Source organism: Nicotiana tabacum, chromosome 1 (genome assembly GCF_000715075.1).
Source record: "Nicotiana tabacum cultivar K326 chromosome 1, ASM71507v2, whole genome shotgun sequence".
Classification (NCBI taxonomy): domain Eukaryota; kingdom Viridiplantae; phylum Streptophyta; class Magnoliopsida; order Solanales; family Solanaceae; genus Nicotiana; species Nicotiana tabacum.
This window is the reverse complement of record NC_134080.1, coordinates 217,300,490-217,321,533: the sequence shown is the minus strand read 5'-3', so window position 1 is coordinate 217,321,533 and position 21,044 is coordinate 217,300,490. Positions and strand designations below refer to the sequence as shown.

Sequence of the window (21,044 nt, the reverse complement as noted above, 5' to 3'; positions counted from 1 at the left end):
TTTTTATATAATGTAATGTAGCAAATTATACATCTTTATATTCTAACAAAATAAAATACATATATTTACAAAAAAATTTATAGTGTATGTTTGTGGTGTATATACATTATAAATCATATATTTTTTTAGGAAAATTCATATATATATATATATATATATGCATATGTTGTTTATATATGTCTTTATATTTAATTATATATCATCGATCCATTCCATAGTAATTTTTTTCCTTTTTACACATGGACCTTTTTATTCAACTTAATCCTAGCAAAATTATATATTTGTATATTCCAATGGAATAAAATACATATATTTCGTGAAAAAAATATAATGTATGTTTATGGTATATTATAAATCATGTGTTTTTTTTAGGAAAAATTATGTATATATGCATATGTTATTTATACACTTATTTATATTTAAAGAGATATTATAAATATGCATTTATATTTTGCACTAATATAACAAGCATATTTGTACAAATTATCCGTATATAAATAGTATATGTGACATATTTTTTTCTTCTATATACATATTAGTGGCATACTAATATTTTAGATTAAATTTTATGTAAGGTATATGCTAGCAATATACTTTGAATAATATCAATATAATAATGTAGTATGATATATATATATAAGTTATATATGTGGTATATATATATATATATGATGTATATATATGACATATTGATGGAATATTTACATTATAAATTATCACAATATAATATACTTTTAATATATTAAATGTATATTTTTAGTTAAAATAAAATTGTACAGAAAAAAGTTTAAAACTCAAAAAATAAAGAAATACTAAAATTCTCATTGTGTAGAGAGAATTATTTTTGAGATATTCTTCTTTTAGAATCTTTGATATATTTGGGTAAGTGTTATTTATGGAAGAGAAAAAAGAAGTTATAGAAGAAAGAGAGAAAAAAAAATGTAGTAAAAAGTGTATTAATGTAGAGTGATCCCCTATTTAATGGAGTTATCAAAATAAAAGTGCTAAAAAAATAAAAAAAAGTGCTGTTTTTAAAATAAACAAAGTCTACTATCATTTATGATAATAATTTTTAAAAAAGGACCAAGCATGTAAAAATCTCGTTGTAGAGCTGGCTATTTTTGGATTTCTCCCGTGCACTTCTCCCTAACCAACTGTAAAAAGCCCAATATTTTTCTGAATAAACTAGCCCAGAAGCCCAAAAACCCGAAGATCCGACTCTCATCACTATCGTTTGCTCCTCTGTTTTCTCCGGTTTCCAACTTCCAATGGGCGGCAAACCCTAATCCTCAGCTTTGGGTAAAACTCCATTTCTAAGTTTCTTTTTTGCTGACTTCGAATTGCTGTAATGTTTCTTATATTCGATGCAAATTGCGTATTTCTTGAACTATATACTTATGGTTCGTTCTGTCGAAGCTCAAATTGGAACTTTTTTTTCGTTCGGATCAGTAAATGCTGCGCTGTAACAGCGTATGTTTGCCATTTGATCATTTTCAGGCCCTGAAGTTGCAATTTTTCAACTAGCAGAACAAGGTTAATGTGTGAAATTACCTCTAAATTACTGTTTAACTGGATATGAAGCTTAAAATGTTAATTTGGCTTGTCTGTTTTATCAGTGATAGAACATTTTTTTAAGAAAATGTAGCTTCTAATGGAAATATCGAAACAAAGTATAAAGTTTGAAGCTTGAAACTAGTGAAAGTTACCTTCAATAATATAACTAGTGGAGTTGGAAACGAAGAGTATTGACACAGAAGGATGTGAAAGCATATTGTGCAGAATATATTTGTGTATGTGTTAGTTCTTTCAAAATCTTTAATATTGTTAAAGAAGTGGTGATTTTGTCATTTATTTGCTTGAAATGGACAAGATGTCTAAAAGAGTGATGAATTTTATACCTTTTGTCGAATAATTTTGATTTGGTTTTGCTTATGGTGTTTCTGGGGGGATTAATCCTATATTTTTTTTCTTGTAGTTTTTTGCCTTAGAAGATTTATCCGTCAACTTGACCTCCATAATGGGGCGCAGTGACTCTAGATCACCTGCTAGGGGTCGTGGATCTCCTCGTAAGAGGAGCCCTTCACGCAGGGATAGCTCACCTGCTCGGAAAAGGAGTTCGCATGCTGCAAAATCAGCTGGAGCAGAGAAGCCTTCTAGCCGTAATAGGTCCCCGAGATGTCCAAGGTCAAGATCTCCTGTTCCTCTTTCACCTGAAAGGGAGAGGCCTTCTAGTCGCAATAGATCCCCAAAACGCAGAAAATCAATCTCCCCTGCATCTCACTCCCCAATCAGAGAGAAACCCTCAAGTCGCACAAAGTCTCCCAAACGAGCTAAGTCAAGGTCTCCTGATTCGAGGTTATTACAGGTTGAGAAGTCTTCAGGCCGAGCCAGGTCTCCTAGACGTGCCAAGTTGCAGTCTCCTGAATCTCGCTCACGCTCACCCTCACCGCGAACAAAAAGGCTAAGGAGAGCAGAACGAGGGACTGAAGAAAAATCGAGGGAGCGGGAGCCTGAGAAAAATCATGGTAGAGCTAGTGATAAAGCTGCACATAATGAAAAGGGTTCCGACAGAATGGTGCCTGAATCTCGCGCGCCCTCACCACGAACAAAAAGACTAAGGAGAGTAGAACGAGAGACTGAAGAAAAGTCGAGGGAGCGGGATGAGAAAAATCATGGTAGACCTAGTGATAGGGCTACACATAGGGAGAAGGATTCTGAAAGAATAGTCCCTGAATCCCGCTCACCCTCACCACGAACAAAAAGGCTAAGGAGAGCAGAACGAGAAACTGAAGAAAAGTCAAGGGAGCGGGAGCCTGAGAAAAATCATGGTAGAGCTAGTGATAGGGCTACACACAGGGAAAGGGACTCTGACAGAATGGTGCAAAATGAAAGGAGAGAGAAAAGATCAGGAAAGGATGCACTGGAGAATGGATCTTCTAAGTCAAGAAATGATCGGTCAGCTTCACCTTCAGAACGTCAGCATAGGAGTCGACACAGATCGAGATCACCTGCAGCAGCAGATAGTAGAGCACACGATGAGGTGTCTGGTGATATTCGATCACATTAAGTGACCTTTAGCATTATTTGAAACAAATGATGTCTGCATTTCACCTGCCTATGACAAACCTTAAAACTTATAATGCTCCTTGACAAATTCACCACCGAGTTTTCCTTTCCTTTTATTTATTTTCCGTTGTATACTGGGGAAGCAGGGTAATAATGAAAGATGTTTCTTTAAGAATGGTAACATTAATAATGAAAGATGTAAATCAAGAAAATATGGTTGATATCCATTAATCTTCTTTCCGTACTTAATCTTTTCAAGGTTCTAGCAGAATGTTTACTCCAGAACAACGATTTTTAGCGCCCCCCCCCCTCCACCCCCCCTCTTCCTTTTTTTCCCCCTCGAGTACGTAAAAAACAGTCATTTTCCCCATTTTTGTGGTTGATTCTTAGGGAAATCCTTGCATAAGATGCTCTTCTTACAATTTGCAGAACAACGATAGTAGTAGAGTTTTGACCTATTAATTTTATGGTCAGGCAAGTTCATTCAACTCGGATGAGATCTGTTAAAACCTGTAATTGCATCCCTGAACAAAATAGCAAAGAAAGTTTGTAGATTTAAATTGCAATAACGCATCTCTAATTTCTTACAACTTTATCGAGGCCTACACAGTAAAGATCTCCTATACAACTTCAGGAGAGATTTATCATATAATTGCTGCATCGATAGTTGAATAATTTACACTTTGCTTTAGTTTTAAAGTTGTAGTTTTTTGTTTACTTCTGTCGGGACTTTTGCATTTCCATGCAGTTTTCTATGCTAATATCAATTGCTTGTTAACTGAATGCTATAATACAAAGCTCTTATTGGGTGCGGATGTTTTACAGGTGACAAACTCAAGGAGAGGTGAACACAGGTGAGTTGCTGAATTTGCCGGAGTAAATTGCCATCATTCTCATGCTTATTTGAGCAATATGATTTAGACTTGCTCCCTCCTGTCTCTTTTGTGAGTAGATTAAATTGTGCTTGAACATCAAGGAGTTAGCTTGGCTACAATTACATCTGTTCTAATAGAAAAAAGGTTAATTTAATTGTTTGTGTGTCTGCAAGGTCAGTCTGGAGGAGAAAGCATCACAATTACATCTTAGATAAATTTGCATTCTCTAATGAATTTAACTTTTGAGTCCTGGTGAATCGTGCATATATTAGCATCATCATTACAGATATTCCAAACATACTGGAATATTACATTTTTTTGATAAGGTAAATATTTTATTAACAATTGGGAGAAACCCCGTATACAAGCCATATACCAAAAGAAGAGAACCTACACCAAATATGGTTCTCAACAAAAGAGATTCAATCCTCTATACAAATAGGGAACTCATGAGTACACCAAAAAGAAACAAACAGTAGGCTATTTTGTAATTTTACAAAATCTTGTTCCACCCCTTCAAATGCCCTCCTATTTCTCTCATTCTAAATAACCCACATGATTGCTAATGGGGCAACACACCATGCCCTTGGACTTCTCTTCTGCCTCCTGTGAACCCAGCTATGCAACACGTCCTTCACTGTGCCCGGCATCACCCATTGCATCCCAAGCAAATTAAGGACCACCCTCGACAGCCGGTTAACCACCTGACAATGCAATGAGGAATGTTACATTGTAGAAAGCTTAACATGAGTCCTAATGAAAAGGAGTTTAAATATATGTACTAGGCTGTTAAACAATGGAAATTTGGGCAGTAAATCTCAGGGTCCTGTGTTTTCCTGTTGTACTGCTGATACACAGTGGTATCTGGTTATTATGTAAACATATATTAGGCACTAAGCTCTAAGCTCAGTACTCATAACTTTTTCTTTGAAACTGATTCTCATTACTTTTTGATTTATTAATTTACTCCATGGGCGTATATGGATATTGATACTAACATTTGCTTAAAATACTGTGTTTAGCGGAACAACATGTGTTGTATGGATGCTGCTGCTTATTGCTAAATTTTGAATCTCTCTTTTAGTTGGTGCAAAGCTTGCTAATGCGTAAATATCTGATTTTTCTCTCCTGATGTGCTTGCATATAGACTTGAATTTTTATGAAAAGTATATAGGCTTGAATTGCTGATAAGTATTCCTTTGCTTGGGCAGGAATGGTGATGATGACTCCTTATCTAAAATGCAGGCGGCCGAGGAGGCTTTGGAGTCTAAAAATAAAGTATTATTTATTTTCCACATTACCTTGAGTTGCATTTCATTTATTTAGACCCGAGGTTTCCTTTGTTTTTGTTTTAAATTACAAAAGAAAAAGGCTTTGTCCTACTTGGTGTTGGTGTGAGGATGATCTGTGTTTATTCCCACTGTATCTGATTGTTATTATGCAGATGTGTGGATCTTCAGTACCTTCTAATTTGTAGCTTTATTATTTGATAGTACTAACATAATTGTTTGGTGCTATGATATCCAGGACAAGCCTTCGTTTGAGCTCTCTGGAAAGCTTGCAGCAGAAACTAATCGAGTAAGAGGTCAGTGACTCAAGTTGCGTAAAGATTACACTTGATGAAAAAGTTTACATTCTTAATTGCAGTCGCTTCTTTGTAAGTTATATTGTCTGTCTCTCCCGAGAGTTAGTACACTTCAAACTTTCAGTGGATTTTGGGTAATCAGCCCGTCAAGCTTATTCTGTAATTTTATAAAAAACTTCCAGTTCATCATTCTATTATTACTACTGTTAAAACCACTCCACCTTAATTGGCTTCGTTGCTTTGGCAGAACATGTTCTGGACTGAACGGTAATTATTTTGATCTGCTCATTTTTCATAAGCAAAGTTCTTTTATGTTCCACAAAGTCATTATTTGCTGCCTGGCGAGGCGGGTTGTGTTCAGAACATGATTTTTTGGGCATACTCAACCATACAAATTGTTTTTGAGAGAAAATCCGTCCAGAATCTCAAGTATCTTATCTTAAGTTTGAGCAATGATGGAATTTGGAACTAAACTGTATAACCTTGATGTATACCTTGCTGCCAACAAATTGCTGAAACCCAAAGTTAGATTTTGAGGCGTAGATGAAACTGGATCAAGTGAGTTCGTGAGGCTCTCGAGCTTGTGTTGCTCTAGGCCTTCTCAGCTTCTAACATTCCGAGCTTGATCGCCTCACAAACTAATACAGTTTAATGATTGTCCATATTTCTGGTAACAAGATGTGAACTGTTAATGTATGCTGTGGATATCTTTAAAAAGAAATGGTTGAGAAGAAAATGAAGAACTTGTCGACGATAGGAGACTTTGCCCTATGTTCTAGCATGAGGGGACAGAGAGAGCATATCTTGGTCTTGTGTTTGTCAACTAACAAAGGGAATAAGCCTTTGTATTATATCCGCCTTACCTCATTGTGTGCTGTTTCATGCCAGGTATAACGCTTCTCTTTAATGAGCCACCAGATGCTAGAAAACCGGACATAAGATGGCGCTTGTATGTTTTTAAGGGTGGTGAAGTCCTCAATGGTACATTTGCTGGATCCTTCTATTTATTCATTCTTTCATCCTAGTGTATGTTTCTTTTGAATTGCTCCATATGTGGCTTCATTTATTTTCTCGTTATTTTATTCTAGTATGACTTGTAGTTCTCAAAATTTAATGAACGTATTCTATGTGCCTTCTTAAATTGTAGTGTCGATCTGCCAGTAATTAGCACATTGTATTCCTTTTTATTTATTTAATCATAGTGTTGGGACAACCTGCTTCTTGAGATGCATTATATGTATCATTTGCACCTACCAAGTACGCGTGCATCCTTTTATTTTGGGGGACGCTGTACGTATCAGTCACATCTGCCTACTGATATGTCTTTGTTTGTTGTAATGTGGTTAGTAGAAATCATAATCCGCGGATGGCATCCATTACACCTGATACTGCCTGTAATTCAAGTGGTAAACTTAGTTCAAGTTTAATGTCCTATCTGTTGCTTGCCTATAAAAATGAAATATGGCAGAACTCCCTAAGATTCCCAGCAGTTTAAAAAAACAAAATGGTCCTCCTCTTAGCTTGTAAAATTCCAGAAACCTGTATTTGCTACGAGTCGCATAGGATGGTATTCATTTTGAGAATAATTTGACTCAATTACTCTGATGTCTTATTTTGTAGGGTTTTTTGCATTTTTCAGCTGATTCATGCATTTTATCTAATTCTGTAATATGTCTAAGGTCGTGACTTCCTGCGATCCTACAATTTTCCATTCCTTTAGAAACAAGGGTAGAGAAAAAAACTCAGAAAATGCCAATGCCTTAGTCATTATGACTCCATAAAAAGCTTTGCTAAACTCGAGCCACATGTTAAAGTAGAGGGGTAGTTTCTCATTTCTTAAACTAGATGAGAGTGTGACGAAGTCACTTGGTAACTGCAGGAGAGGTATGTCTAATTGACCCTATAAATGTTGGCCGTACATGTTTCATTGAGCCGGAAAAACACACGGCTTTTGCTATATGGATGTTAGAGGGAGGGTGGGTGTCTTTGAACTTTTAATTTAAATTGTTAAAGTGGATTTTGGCACGATCAAGATGGAATCCATGACATTTCAAATGGAGGGAGTATCTCTTATATTATTTTTTGGGTGCAATTCTCGGTTATTCGTGATATCTTATGTTCCTTTAATCTGTCTGAATATCCCTCCATTGGGTTACCGTCCTTCACTCCCATCTCATTTTCATCTTTAATGGTAATGGAAAATGATCTATCTAATGTGTTTTCCATATGTTATAGAGCCTCTGTATGTTCATCGCCAAAGTTGTTATCTTTTTGGGAGAGAACGGAGGGTTGCAGACATTCCTACGGATCACCCATCTTGCAGCAAGCAACATGCTGTCCTCCAGTACAGGTACAATATAATCTCAAGTACTAGTTCAGCTTCAAGATTTGACAGTTTATTTGATTTTAATTTTTTTGGTTATTTGCTTTATAGGCAAGTTGAGAAGGACAATCCTGATGGTACTTCATCGAAGCAAGTAAGGTGCGACTATAGCGGTCAGTTGTTTGGTACAAGTTTGTGACATGTATCTTTATATATACCTTACTTACAATCGCTGTTTAATTGGTCTGTAGGCCGTACGTAATGGATCTTGGAAGCACTAATGGCACTTTCATTAATGTGAGTCATGATCTGCATTTCTGGTCTCTTCGTGTCTAGGTTGTGTAGAGGCTATGATTGGTTTCCCTATGTTTTGATGACATTAACTTGTGTGCAGGAAAATCGGATTGAGCCCCAGAGATACTATGAGCTATTAGAAAAGGATACACTTAAGTTTGGTAATAGTAGGTAAGTTGCTTTCATTAACTGTACCAATTCGCTTGAATTTACAGTATCTTTTTTATCTTATGAAAATTATGATAGTTTGAAAAGACTATTCCATGAGCTATACTTTTAGTTTTTTTTTCCCCTTCTTTTTTCCCCCCTTATTTTTGTGGTTTTAATGTAGAATCCCTGTTTTTGCTTGCTTCATTTCATATCTACAATTCCTATCAAGATCATCTACTCCAATTGCTAATTTTATCGTACATGCAATTTCTCGCACAACATAACATGATCTTTGAGTTGATTATAGTAGTTTGAATTAGCTTTTGTTTTCTGTTATTATTTCATTTACATTCGCTTTGCCTTTAGGAGCTTGCACTTGTTTGTTCTGAATTATGCTGCATCTAAAAGGTGATTTTAAGTGGATTTTTTTAGATACTCCCTTGGGACATTTTGCATTAATACTTTGACTGGAAAATTTGCAGCCGAGAATATGTGCTGCTTCACGAGAATTCAGCATGATGAGAGTCTAAAATGGTCGACAGAGGTGTCATTTGCATTGATTGGCTTTGACGTCGGAAGCTTTATCAGAAGATCAAATATTTGCTGTACCAAGTTACTAGCAGGATAGCCGTTGTAAGTGCTTAGCCGAAATCGTGTAATGTGGTCTAGAGATTTGGGCATTGCTTGCAAAGTTTTTCACTGCTAATGAAAATTTTGGTTTATGCATCAGTGATTTATCCTCCAGTTTGTTTATAAGCTCTTTGTCCCCTATATATGGGATATGTATTGTTCATTAGGTCTTAACTTGTGAATGTGCACACACATTTGTTCTAATTATTGAATGTTTCTCTTTGTCTTCTTCCATTTCTTTGTTATAGCAATTGAATCTAATGAATTTGGGTAGTCGATTAACTTTGATCTATCGGGAAAATAGCATATTTTAGTCTTTTTTTCTGATATCTTACTAAAAACAGCTAAAGCAACCAGTATTGCCAAATTTGAGAAGGAAAAGGAAAATTGGGAGGACACTAGTCGAGAAATGGTTAAGAAAATGCTAAATGGTGTGTGTGAGAGAGAGAGAGTGAGAGAAAGAGAGGGAGGAAGAGGCAGAAATACGTGAAAATAGTACGGGCAAGCTAGTTTTCGGATTGGTAATTGAAAAATAGCAAGCGTTTGTAAAGTAACTGAAAAATAGCTATTATTTTGCTGCAATACGGAAAGTTTCAGCATAATATACTAGAGATTGGTGCACCTGTGTATGAACTTCTAACATATTATGCTGGAACTCCAACACATGGAAAGTTATGAACTTCCAGCATATTATGCAAGAACTCCAGAATATTATGCTGGAAGTTCACATGTAAAAAATTTAAACTCCATTATATTATGCTGGAATATTTTCCGAATTTTGAACAGTATTTTCATTAAAATTTATCTTTACATGAAAAGTGACTAAATTTCTATTACTTTTGAAACTGTAATTATTTTTCAATCACCACTTGTAAATCCGGCTATTTTTGAATTTTGCCCCAGAAATACTATCTTTTGGACTAATCGACTTGTATTCAATGTTTTCTGTTCTCATTGGTTTTTGCTTTGGGGTTTGACTAATTCTGATTTATGGTGAGAAGTCCCACGTTGGAGGTAAAACGCTTTCTGCCAAAGAGGCGGTCCCATTGCTCGGGCTCGAATAAGAATGTAGGTGCAGGTTCTTGATGGGTAGAAACCTCAATGTTGCTGAAAGTGATCCAGAACAATTTAGTTGACTGGTTTAAAATAATCATTTTGCCTTGTTACTGTTTAAATTTGAATTTCATTAAACTTTTCTTTGTGTTTTTCTAGGATATTACCTTCAACCTTTCAACCCTAACAAATATGTATCCACAACTAGTATGAAAAAAAGGGAAGAATTTCCCCAAGTAAAAATTAGAAATGACACATAAAAGGCTAAAAAGTATTCACTATTTCTTTCCATTTTTCCCTCTTGTTTTTTCTCCCTTGATTTTTTCTAGGCAAAGAAAGGGATTTTGGTTGAGGATGACATCACTATTTACATATAACCTAATGGTATTTGGAAAGGTAGAGGTGAAAGATAAGTCCTATAAAACAACTATAAAACCGGCAATGTTATATGATACCGAATGATATTAAGGACGATCGAGGTGAAAGGTAAATTCTATAGAACTAGTGTCTGTCTGAATTTCTAGAAGTCAATAATGGGCTCACCAATGGTAAGATTTCTTTGGACAGTCCAAGGCAAGTTAAAGAGCTTGACCATAATGAATTTGAAGATCTTATTCACATTGATATTATGAGTTGCACTTGAGAAGAAGAGACTTGCTTTCATTGCTTTTGCATATGCCCTTGCCTGCAAATTAACACCATTTAAGTTTCTTAATAAACATTCCAAAATTTAGATTACCATAAACTTTATTCATAAGTAGTTATTACATGCTAAACTACACCTTGTAATCAAGGGCGGAGCCAAAAATAATTTAGGTTATAGGTTAAATTGTTAGAAGAGGAACCTTGGAGCAACGATAAAGTTGTCTCCGTATGATTTATAGGTCACGAGTTCGAGCTGTAAAAGCAGCCACTGTTAAGTCACTTATTATGAACCTAAAGAAGTACTAATAAGTTTTTTTTTGAGTTTTCCATCCGTTGTCCGGTACCCTCATTGAGGCCCAACTAAATCCAGATTCGCGTCGGGAAGTCTCACATTCGGGGGTAAAACGCTCTCTAACAAATGCAACTCCATATTCAAGGACTCGAATTCGAGACCTTTGGTTAAAAATGAAAGAGTACTTACCACTCTACTACAATCCTAGTTAGTAAAGTACTAATAGGTCACGAGACAACAGTAAATTTGTCTCCGTATGATTTATAGGTCACGAGTTCGATCTATAAAAGCAGCCACTGTTAAGTCACTTATTATGAACCTAAAGAAGTACTAATAAGTTTTTTTTTGAGTTTTCCATCCGTTGTCCGGTACCCTCATTGAGGCCCGACTAAATCCAGATTCGCGCCGGGAAGTCTCACATTGGGGGGTAAAACGCTCTCTAACAAAAGCAACTCCATACCCAAGGACTTGAATTCGAGACCTTTGGTTAAAAATGAAAGAGTACTTACCACTCTACTACAATCCTAGCTAGTAAAGTACTAATAGGTCACGAGACAACAGTAAATTTGTCTCTGTATGATTTATAGGTCACGGGTTTGATCTATAAAAGCAGCCACTGTTAAGTCACTTATTATGAACCTAAAGAAGAACTAATAAGTTTTTTTGGGTTTTCCATCCGTTGTCCGGTATCCTTATTGAGGCCCGATTAAATCCAGATTCGCGCCGGGAAGTCTCACATTGGGGGTTAGGGGGAGGGATAAAACGCTCTCTAACAAAAGCAACTCTATAAGGATTCGAATTCGAGACCTTTAATTAAAAATGAAAGAGTACTTACCACTCTGTTACAATCCTAGTTGGTAAAGTACTAATAAGTGAATATAACTTAAATCCTATACAGATTGAGAGGTTTTTAATTCTCCTCTTGGTGTTGAATAGTAAAGTGATATAATAATTGCTTTGTTAATAAATGCAAGTGTTATCCTAATCTTTTTCAGTTTGTGCTTATCTATCACGCCAACGTGGAAAGGAAGGAAAGAAAAATATTTGACGTTTGTCTTTTCATTTCTAGACTTTACTCACTTGTTTTGGTTTGGTCATTCTTTACTTTTCTACGTTGACGTTTAAAGAGAAAGAGACAGAAAGATAGAGAGGGACAGAAAGAGTAAAGAAGATATTATTACACCCTCCGTCTCGTATTAATATTCGTAGTTACTAAAAATAATTGTCTCGAAGTAACTGATAAAGTTATTGACATATGATCAGAAGATCACGGGTTCAAGCCGTAAAAACAGCCTCTTGCAAAAATGTAGGATAAGGCTGCATACAATAGACCCTTGTGGTCCGATCCTTCCCCGGGGCATAACAGAAGCTTAGTGAACCAGACTGCCTTTTTTTAAGAAGTTCAAGATAAAGCGGATATTTTTTACCCTTAGTAATAATTGTTCTTGAAGATAGAGATAACACATAAATAGAATAAATTTCAATAAAGAGAGATTATATCTTATGACATAAATAAGTAAAAATAACACGGTATAACCAGTTTTCGGACTGGTCATTCAAAAATAGCCAACGTTTACCAAGTCAATAAAAAATAGCCACTATTTTGCTGCAACAGAGACCGGTCCAGCATAATATACTGGAGTTCGGTGCACCTGTGTATGAACTCCAGCATATTATGCTGGACCAATATACTTTGCTGGTTCCAGTATAATATACTGGAGACTGGAGCACCAGTGCTCCAAACTCTAGTATATTATGCTGGACCGGTATATTATACTGGAACTCCAATATATTATGCTGGAGTTCTAGTGTACTTATGCTGGAACTCCATCATATTATGCTGGAGTTCCAACATACTTATCCTGGAACTCCAGTATAATATGCTGGAGTTCAAATATACTTATGCTGGAACTCCAGCATAATATACTGGCGTATTTTCGGGGTTTTGAACAGTGATTTCGCTCAGATTTATCTTTACATGAAAAGTGGCTAAATTTCGATTACTTTTGAAACTGGGCTATTTTTGAACGACCAGTTGTAAATCTGGCTATTTTTGAATTTCTCCCCATAAATAAGGGTAGAATAGTTCAATCCCTTTCCTAATTAATATTCCTTAAGGGATGTGTAAAAGAGAAACACGACACATAATATGAGACAAAAGGAGTATCTTTTTAATTTTTCATTCGGTATTTGGTAGCTGTATTAGGACATCGATTTATTCAAATTCGCATCACGTAAAGCTTATTAAAGAAGAAAATACTCTCTTCCAAAAAAAAAAAAATTACGGACTCATAACTCAAACCCGAGAGCTTTAATTAGAGTAAAGAGATCACATCTTTCCCACCACAATTCTTAATAAAAAGGTAGCCCGATACACAAAGTATCCGGCGTTCACGAAGGATCTGGGAACATAGGTGATTTCTAGTATTGAACCCATCATATTTCTAAAATTATAGGTTCAAATCTACTCGTTATAGCAATTTTAGTAAATTTTTACACATAAATTTATATTCTACGTCAAAAGGTATGGTTCAATTGAATATATCGGTGTTATGCTACATCCACCTTTCGGAAGGGCTGCACCCCAAATGAGAGTAATGCAGACAGCCTACCTTGATACAAACATTAGTGGCTGATTTCATGACTCGAACCCTGACTTATAGGTCATACGGAGACAACTTAACTGTTTGTTCTAAGGTTCCTTTCCCCACCACAATTCTTAATAATTTCCTTTTTTTTTTAATTTGGTATAGTGAAGAAAAGAACATTAAATGAACTTGTTCTTTGATAGTTTCACACGTCAAAAGAACTTTTTCTTTCTGCCTTTATCTTTTTTTCTTTGTTTTGATTGATCACAAGATGAGTACGACACTTTCACCCCCAAATAATGCATGATTTTCTGGAAATAAAGTTTAAAGTGGTAAAAAAGTGGCCCATTTAAAACTATTTTCTTAATTTAGAGAAAGGTTTTTATCGCAACGAACCAATAAATATATGACACATATCTTCATATATATTTTTATCACTAAATTATAATTATTTACGATTTAATCATAATAAATTATTATAATCTGGTGTAAACATCGAATGCAAATAAATTTTTACCAAAAGCTATAGCTACTACCTGCACCTTTTATCTTACTTTGGTAAAAAAAAAAAGAAAAAGAAAAGGAAGTCCAATATATTAGTCATTTTAAAGAACCAAAAATCATTAATTCTTTTTCTTTCAATTCCACTCTTACAAATCATTTATGGATCATTTGATTTAGAATAAGTTATACTGAAATTATAAACTAGAATTTAATTATAAGATTAGAATTATTACAAGTGAATATCTCATAATGTCATTAAATGATGATCTTAATGAGTGCGTCAAAAACTTAAAACGGCATAAAAAGGACTGAGGTTCAATATATTAGTCATTTTAAAGAACAAAAAATCATTAATTTTTTTTTGTATGAACTCTCAAAAGTTTTTGCAACAGCCGTGTCAGATCCTCCAAGAATAAATTATTTTTGAAGGATCCGACACACCCCATGACATTTTTAGAGAATTCAAACAACATACCGTCAGCCCAAAAATTAAAAAGTAATATGAGGAATGACTTTGTCAAGTGCAACATTTATGGAAGTGGTACCTGCGTGACAACAGACCATTGAATATCTAGTGGAAGCTGGACAAAATCATCAAACTTGGTCCCAATTAGTATTGGAATAGCAGTCTGCATTTTCCCCATCACAAACAAAACAAATAAAAAAGGATTAGATATTTAACAAATTAAACCTCAACTATTTAATAATCCTGAGGGGAGCTTTGGCGTTACGGTAAAGTTATCTTCGGATTCGAGCCATAAAAGTAGCCACTAATACTTGTATTAAGCTAGGCTGTCTATGAAGGGGAGCCTTGGTGCATCTGGTAAAGTTGCTGCCATGTGACCAGAAGGTCACGAGTTCAAATCGTGGAAACAATCTCTTACAGAAATGCAAGGTAAGACTGCATACAATAAACCCTTATGGTCCGGCCCTTCCCCAGACCCCACACATAGCAAGAGCTTAGTGTACCGAGCTGACTTTTTAATTTTATTTTTAAAGATAAGTTGTTTACATCAAACCCTTGGGGTATAGCCCTTTCACGAATCCTGCATAAACACCGAATATTTTATGCACCGGACTGTCCCTTTTTTATTTAAAAATTTCAAGTCTACTACATATCAATTTTTGATAATATAAATGAGGCTTTGAAGTAGTTCTATAATTATTGCCATTAAATTTTCTACTTTTTTCCTCTAAAAGAATGAAAGTAGTTACAACCACTGCCCTTATTCTTTCAGGCCATTCTAGCCTTTTTTAATCTGTCATTGAAGTCTCAACTACTGTATTTATATTCTTGTTATTATTTCATTGTTTTGTGGACATCCTCCCATTTTTCCTCTTTTTTTTTTGTACGATGGTGATGTTCGGACTAATTTGTGCATATCTCGACTATTTTATTCGAGGACCTATTATCTTCCATCAATACAATTAACATATCATATTTATCCGGGTTTTTTTTTTATGACAATGGGTTTCGGCTAGCTTGCACATACTTCGACTATTCCACAGATACATACTACCTCTTACTAGCATAATTACCGGTTCCTAATTTTTCTAGTTTTTTTTAATGACGGTAGTATTCGGATTAATTTGTGCGTATCTCGACTATTTTAATCGGGTACCTGCTATCTCCCACCATTACACTTAATCCCATTTTCCTATTTTTTTTCTTCTTATGATAGTGGTGTCCGGTCAGCTTGCGCACATCTCGACTATTTCAACGAATACCTGCTATCTTCCACCAGCACCATTACTAGATCTTAATTCTCCTAGCCTTTTTTTTACGACGGTGGTGTCCGTACTAATTTGCGCGCATCTCAACTATTTTATCTGGGTACCCGCTATCTCCCACCAACACAATTATCAGATCCTATTTTCCTAGTTTTTTTTCTTATGACAGGAGTATTCTGCCAGCTTGCGCACACCTCGACTATTCTACTAAATGTCTGCTACCTCCCACCTGTACAATTATCAAGTCATCTTAATTTTTCTAGTTTTTTAACTCCTGACCAGTTTACGTACACCTCAACTATTTCACTAGGTACCTGCTACCTCCGACAACATTCGTACCGGGTCCCATTTTTCCTAGCTTTATTCATCACACTAAGAAAAGAGAATAAATTCATGAGCCCAAAGTCTTTCTCCTATTAATTAAAGAAAACAACAGTAATGTAAAATAAAAGCAAAGTTTCGCACCTGATTCCACTTTCTTGCTTCACTGTACCAATCTATGACACTGCAATTACAAAAAAGGAAAAAAGTTTTTATTATTATATATATTTAATTAAGGAAAAAGAGTGAAAACCGTGTTATTCCCTGCTTTTTAAAAGACTATTATGGGAAATAATTGAGAAATTAAGATGAAAAGCATACTTGTTTAAAGTACTTCTACTAGTGAGATCAAACATGAAGAGAATTGCAACTGAATTTTTACAAGCAATTGGAATTTGATCATATGAATTATGGTTACCTATATCCAAAAAAAAAATATTAATCAAATAAATCAATTAGGAATAATAATTACCAACTTAAATTTGGCCTAAAGGAAACTAAAATGAAAAATGAATTAAAATTAATGGACATATACCTCCTACATCCCATATTCTAAAAGAAATTCTTGCACCACGTACAATTAATGTTTTATCCATTAAATTCAATCCCTTCATCTCCAAACACCTCTTTTCTTGTTCATCTCCCACATACTTTATCTAAAATAATTTTTTCCAAAATAAAAGAAAAGAAAATCATTAGTTTCCATATATATCAAGAATAAAACAAGTTATAAAAGAACTATATAAGGATATGGTGGAAGGTAAGAGATCCCTCCATTCTTAACCAGCGGTGAGCCCCTCCCTTACACATCGGGAAAAGGGGTCGCAGCGACCAAGTCAGCGCGAATGTTTACAAAAAACACGTCTCTATCAAGTAGTAAGACCTTATTGGCAATACAGGCAGACCTAAGATTTCAAGTTTATGAGTTCAGAATTTAACGCTTGAAGATACTGGTTCTATATTAATAATTTATAGATATTCAACGAAATTTTTAAGACAAATACATAGTTAAGCTACTGAATTCGGTCGAACACTCTAGCTCCGCCCCTGATAGGCAGGAATGAAGCTTGTCTTGAGATTGCGATCAAGACCAACCAATAGCTTTGGTTCAAATCCTATATTTGTCTTAAAAAATTTATTAAAATGATTGGAATTCAGAAATCATAAACTTAAATACCAAACGATTAACGAAAACAAGTTATAGAAGAAGAGATTAAAAGGGGACGAAGCACCCCGTGTTTAAGCACGGTACGGGAAAAAGGCACTCCAAAGGGTTGTAATAAAGCAACCTACCTTGATGTAAGTATCGGTGACTGATTTTATCCAGACAAGTAAATTAATCATAAAACTTACCACAAAACTCGTTTTCCCAATCTGGCAATCACCCAAAATACTAATCTTCAATGCAACTAAATCTGAATCACTATCATATCCACTAATTAATGTTTCATTTGATGACTCCACAGCTAATAATTCCTCAGAAAATTTTGAAGACAATCTTCTGTACCTTACTGAATTTCCAGTTGAACAAACCATAATTCTTTCCCAAATGAACCTTAAAAACTTTCTAAAAATAGAAACTTTTTCAACTATTTTCCACTTTATAGTGTTAACTTGAACAACTTTCCGGCAAAGCTGATGATGACACATCTTTAACCAGACGTTTCGAGTCGAGCCTGAAAAGGAAAGAAAATTCTGATACGGAGCGCTCCTCTTAAATGGATGGGGGAGTAGGGGACGGTTCTACGTGCAACACAGGCAACAACAGCACCGGTTCTACGAAGTCAGAATCGAATCTTTTTGTTGGTATTTCCAATCATGATCATGACTTACAACACGAATCTGAATTAGTCGGGTCAGTCATTTTTCTGGTGAATTTCTCATGAATATTTTGAGGAGGAGGAAGTGTATATGAGAGATTTGGTTTTTCAAGATTCTCGTGCTTATTTTTGGCCTTCTTTTGGGATTTTTAATTTGTTGTCTTTTGAAAAACTAAAGTATGGGAAGGTGTGTTCGTTGTTTTTAGACGACAAAACCAAAGTATGGGAAGGTGCATTCGTTGTTTCGTAGTTCGTGTGTTGGACAGTTGACCGGTGGTATATATATTTATTAAAATGACGAAAAAGTCCTACTTGCCGTTTTTTGTTTAAACGTTACTTGGGTATTTTGGTTTATTTCGTATAATTCTCACTAAAATTTGTACTCTTTTCTTTCTCTCATTTAGTTAATGCGTATTACTTAGGAAGCAAAATAAGAAAAACTATAATATTTCTTGTGTTTCATTTTTTTTTATAATCGTAAAATTCGAGTCAGTTTGTATGTAACTCAATAAATTTTAAAGGTATTTGTTATTTCCTATCAGTACAGATATCGAGTAACTCTGTCAATCAAAAATAACATAATTTATATGACAAAAAATATCCGGTAGTAGAGTCGAAATGATCCATTTTAATATATTCTTGTGTAGTTTTGGTCTTCTAGTTTTACCAAAAATAAGCATTTTTTGTTTCTTTTAAATATTTAAGAAACTCTAATTGTTAAATTTAGGAAAACTATGCGGGAAAAAAGATTTAACCAGATACAGTAGAAAAGTCCCGTCAAATTCTCGAAATCGAAACATCAAAAACTGCAACAGACACCAGAAATAGAAAAAAAATATGTACTAGAAATTGTACCTAAAAAAGTTGCACCAAGCACTAGATGTAGCAAAATTGCACCTCAAAATGCTATTTTATATTAATCTTTTATAATTTTTGTAAATCTAATAATCAAAATTCATTAAATATTCAACTGAAATGAAAATACTCATTTTTGATAAATTTAAAGGATAACTCACAAATATATTTAAAGGATCATTTTGAATGTACCTCCAAAAGACATTTTCTTCAACTAAGGGTACTATGGTAAATTCTATGAGTAATTGGATAAGATGCACAGTAAAGGCATAAGCATCTCGTGCGGAAGGTGTCTCCTAGACTGGAACACAATTGCAGTTTTGGTTCATATCGATAAGGTTTGTGGTGAGATGGATAGTATCTCTGGCTCTTAGTTAGTGATTTCGGGTTTAGGTCTTAGAAATTGAGTGGGCGTTTGGACATAAGAATAGTAAATTTTTTTAAAACAAATTAACAAATGAAAATGATATTTAAAAATTAGAGTTGTGTTTGGACATAAATATAATTTCGGGTTGTTTTTGAATTTGTGTTTGATCTGAATGAAAATTTGGAAAAATAGTTTTTTGGATTTTGAAAAATTCTAAAATTTATCTTCAAGTAAAAATTGCAAAATTTTATTGCCATACTGATTTCGAAAAAAAATGCAAATTTTTCGAAAAAAAGGAAAAAAATTCTTATATCCGCTCTTCGGGTTTAGGTCTTAGAAATTGAAATTTTCTAAATGGGAGTGTTTCTTCCTTTGAGAGAGCTTACACGCGAATTCAAATTACTCGGGCTCTAGAACGGATATTGAACACCGAATTTAAAGGACAGTTCGATGCATAAAGTATTCTGAATTCACGCAGGGCTCGGAAAATACCCGCACCCTAAAGAGTATAATATAAACAGTCTACTATAATACAAGTATTAATGACCGCTTCCACGAAAGTATGGAGGAGCATCTTAAAATTTAATTGGCAGATCTAGATCAGGTAATTTTGTATTTAGAAGGATTTTGGAAATAAAGTTGAAGCTCCTTTTATATATTTAACTAGAAATTAATAAAGTTCGTTTAGATCAAAGTAAATCATTGCCCATTCTTTTTCTTTAGTCACTAGTGTAATTCTTATTATGTTTTGTGTTTTTTTATGCTTGTTAATAATGTCATTAATTAACTTGGAAAAGAACATGGCGCATATATAATTTAGCCCCCCCCCCCCCCCAAATTATAAATCATTTTAATACAAAAGTGATCTAGTTCAGGATTTGGACAAATGGCACTTAATATTAAACAAAGAAAAATATTCCCATGCATAAACTACTTGGATATTTTACCTATATTATATTAAAAGCACGAAGGTTCTTAGCGAAATTTCGTTCGTCTTTTTTATCCTTTTAAAATAGAGTTCACACTTGACAAAATAGTCATTTACTATTTTCTTAATGTTTAAGAATACTCATTTAAATAATTCCCTATTATTTAAGAATAGTCATTTAAATAATTCCCTATTATTTAGGAATAGTCATTTAATTAATTCCCTGCTATATATGAATTGTCATTTTATTACTCCTTTAATATATATTTTTTGGTTATAGAATTTCAAGTACACGTTGTAGGAAAGATTATCATTCACTGCATAATAGGAAAGTTTCCGTCCAACTCCATTAATATTTATGAGTATTATTAAATTTTTTACTTTTAAATTTAGGAGGGTCTTTTTTTAGTTAATAAATTTTGTTTAATTCGCACACAATAGGAAGGTCTCGGTTTTTTTAGTTAATAAAATTTTCACTAATTCGCATACACTATGAAAATTTTGATACTTTCAACTATATTCAAATTTAGAAGTATTAATTTTTTTCACACTTGGAAAATTCTTTTAGTAAACAAAATTTAACTAATTCACATACACATACTATTTAGTATAAATGTTTGACACTAACTTTTATAAAATATATCAGATGAAAACGAGCTCTTTGTGAACTTTTTTTTATTAGAGTTTTTTGAATAAATTTATAAACCATTATATACATATAGGTACTTCTATAAAAGAAGTTATAATTGCACCTTTTCATCATTATAAAACTTTGTTTTGTTGAACCAGCAACTATAAAATTAAAGGTTCCAGATTCTCTCTTTTTTTTTTTGAGTAAATTTTATTTATATTAGTAGTTAAATTTTGTATTCATGTATTTGTATTAGTAGTTGAATTTTACTTTCACATATTAGTAGTTGAATTTTGCATGCACATATTCAACCCATGCATCTTTATTTTGATGTTCTTGATTGTGAACTTGACTGCATAATCGCCTTTTTGCATTAGAGGGTATGA

At 34.1% G+C, this 21,044-nt stretch overlaps 2 protein-coding genes across 5 annotated transcripts; one reads left to right on the top strand and one right to left on the bottom strand.

Moving 5' to 3' along the window:
- Positions 1-1,129: 1,129 nt before the first annotated feature.
- Positions 1,130-9,157, top strand: LOC107783579 (uncharacterized). 2 transcript variants are annotated; one of them, XM_016604571.2, is made up of 11 exons: positions 1,130-1,299; positions 1,976-3,040; positions 3,892-3,920; positions 5,153-5,219; positions 5,469-5,526; positions 6,415-6,507; positions 7,762-7,876; positions 7,961-8,008; positions 8,101-8,146; positions 8,244-8,314; positions 8,776-9,157. In XM_016604571.2, the coding sequence occupies exons 2-11, from the start codon at positions 2,018-2,020 to the stop codon at positions 8,810-8,812; spliced, it is 1,587 nt and encodes a 528-aa protein (XP_016460057.1). In that variant the 5' UTR covers positions 1,130-1,299; positions 1,976-2,017; the 3' UTR covers positions 8,813-9,157. The 2 variants fall into 2 exon arrangements, with proteins under 2 accessions (XP_016460057.1, XP_016460060.1); XM_016604574.2 differs by lacking the exon at positions 1,130-1,299 and adding an exon at positions 1,407-1,533.
- Positions 4,503-17,968, bottom strand: LOC107783601 (septum-promoting GTP-binding protein 1). 3 transcript variants are annotated; one of them, XM_016604591.2, is made up of 7 exons: positions 17,411-17,968; positions 16,593-16,713; positions 16,379-16,475; positions 16,202-16,241; positions 14,551-14,634; positions 10,520-10,661; positions 4,503-4,645 (listed from the first exon to the last, which is right to left on the bottom strand). In XM_016604591.2, exons 1-7 carry the CDS (start codon positions 17,705-17,707, stop codon positions 4,638-4,640), a joined length of 789 nt encoding a protein of 262 aa, XP_016460077.1. In that variant the 5' UTR covers positions 17,708-17,968; the 3' UTR covers positions 4,503-4,637. The 3 variants fall into 3 exon arrangements, with proteins under 3 accessions (XP_016460077.1, XP_016460068.1, XP_075113073.1); XM_016604582.2 differs by lacking the exon at positions 4,503-4,645 and having other exon boundaries at positions 10,187-10,661; XM_075256972.1 differs by lacking the exons at positions 4,503-4,645; positions 14,551-14,634 and having other exon boundaries at positions 10,349-10,661.
- Positions 17,969-21,044: the final 3,076 nt, after the last annotated feature.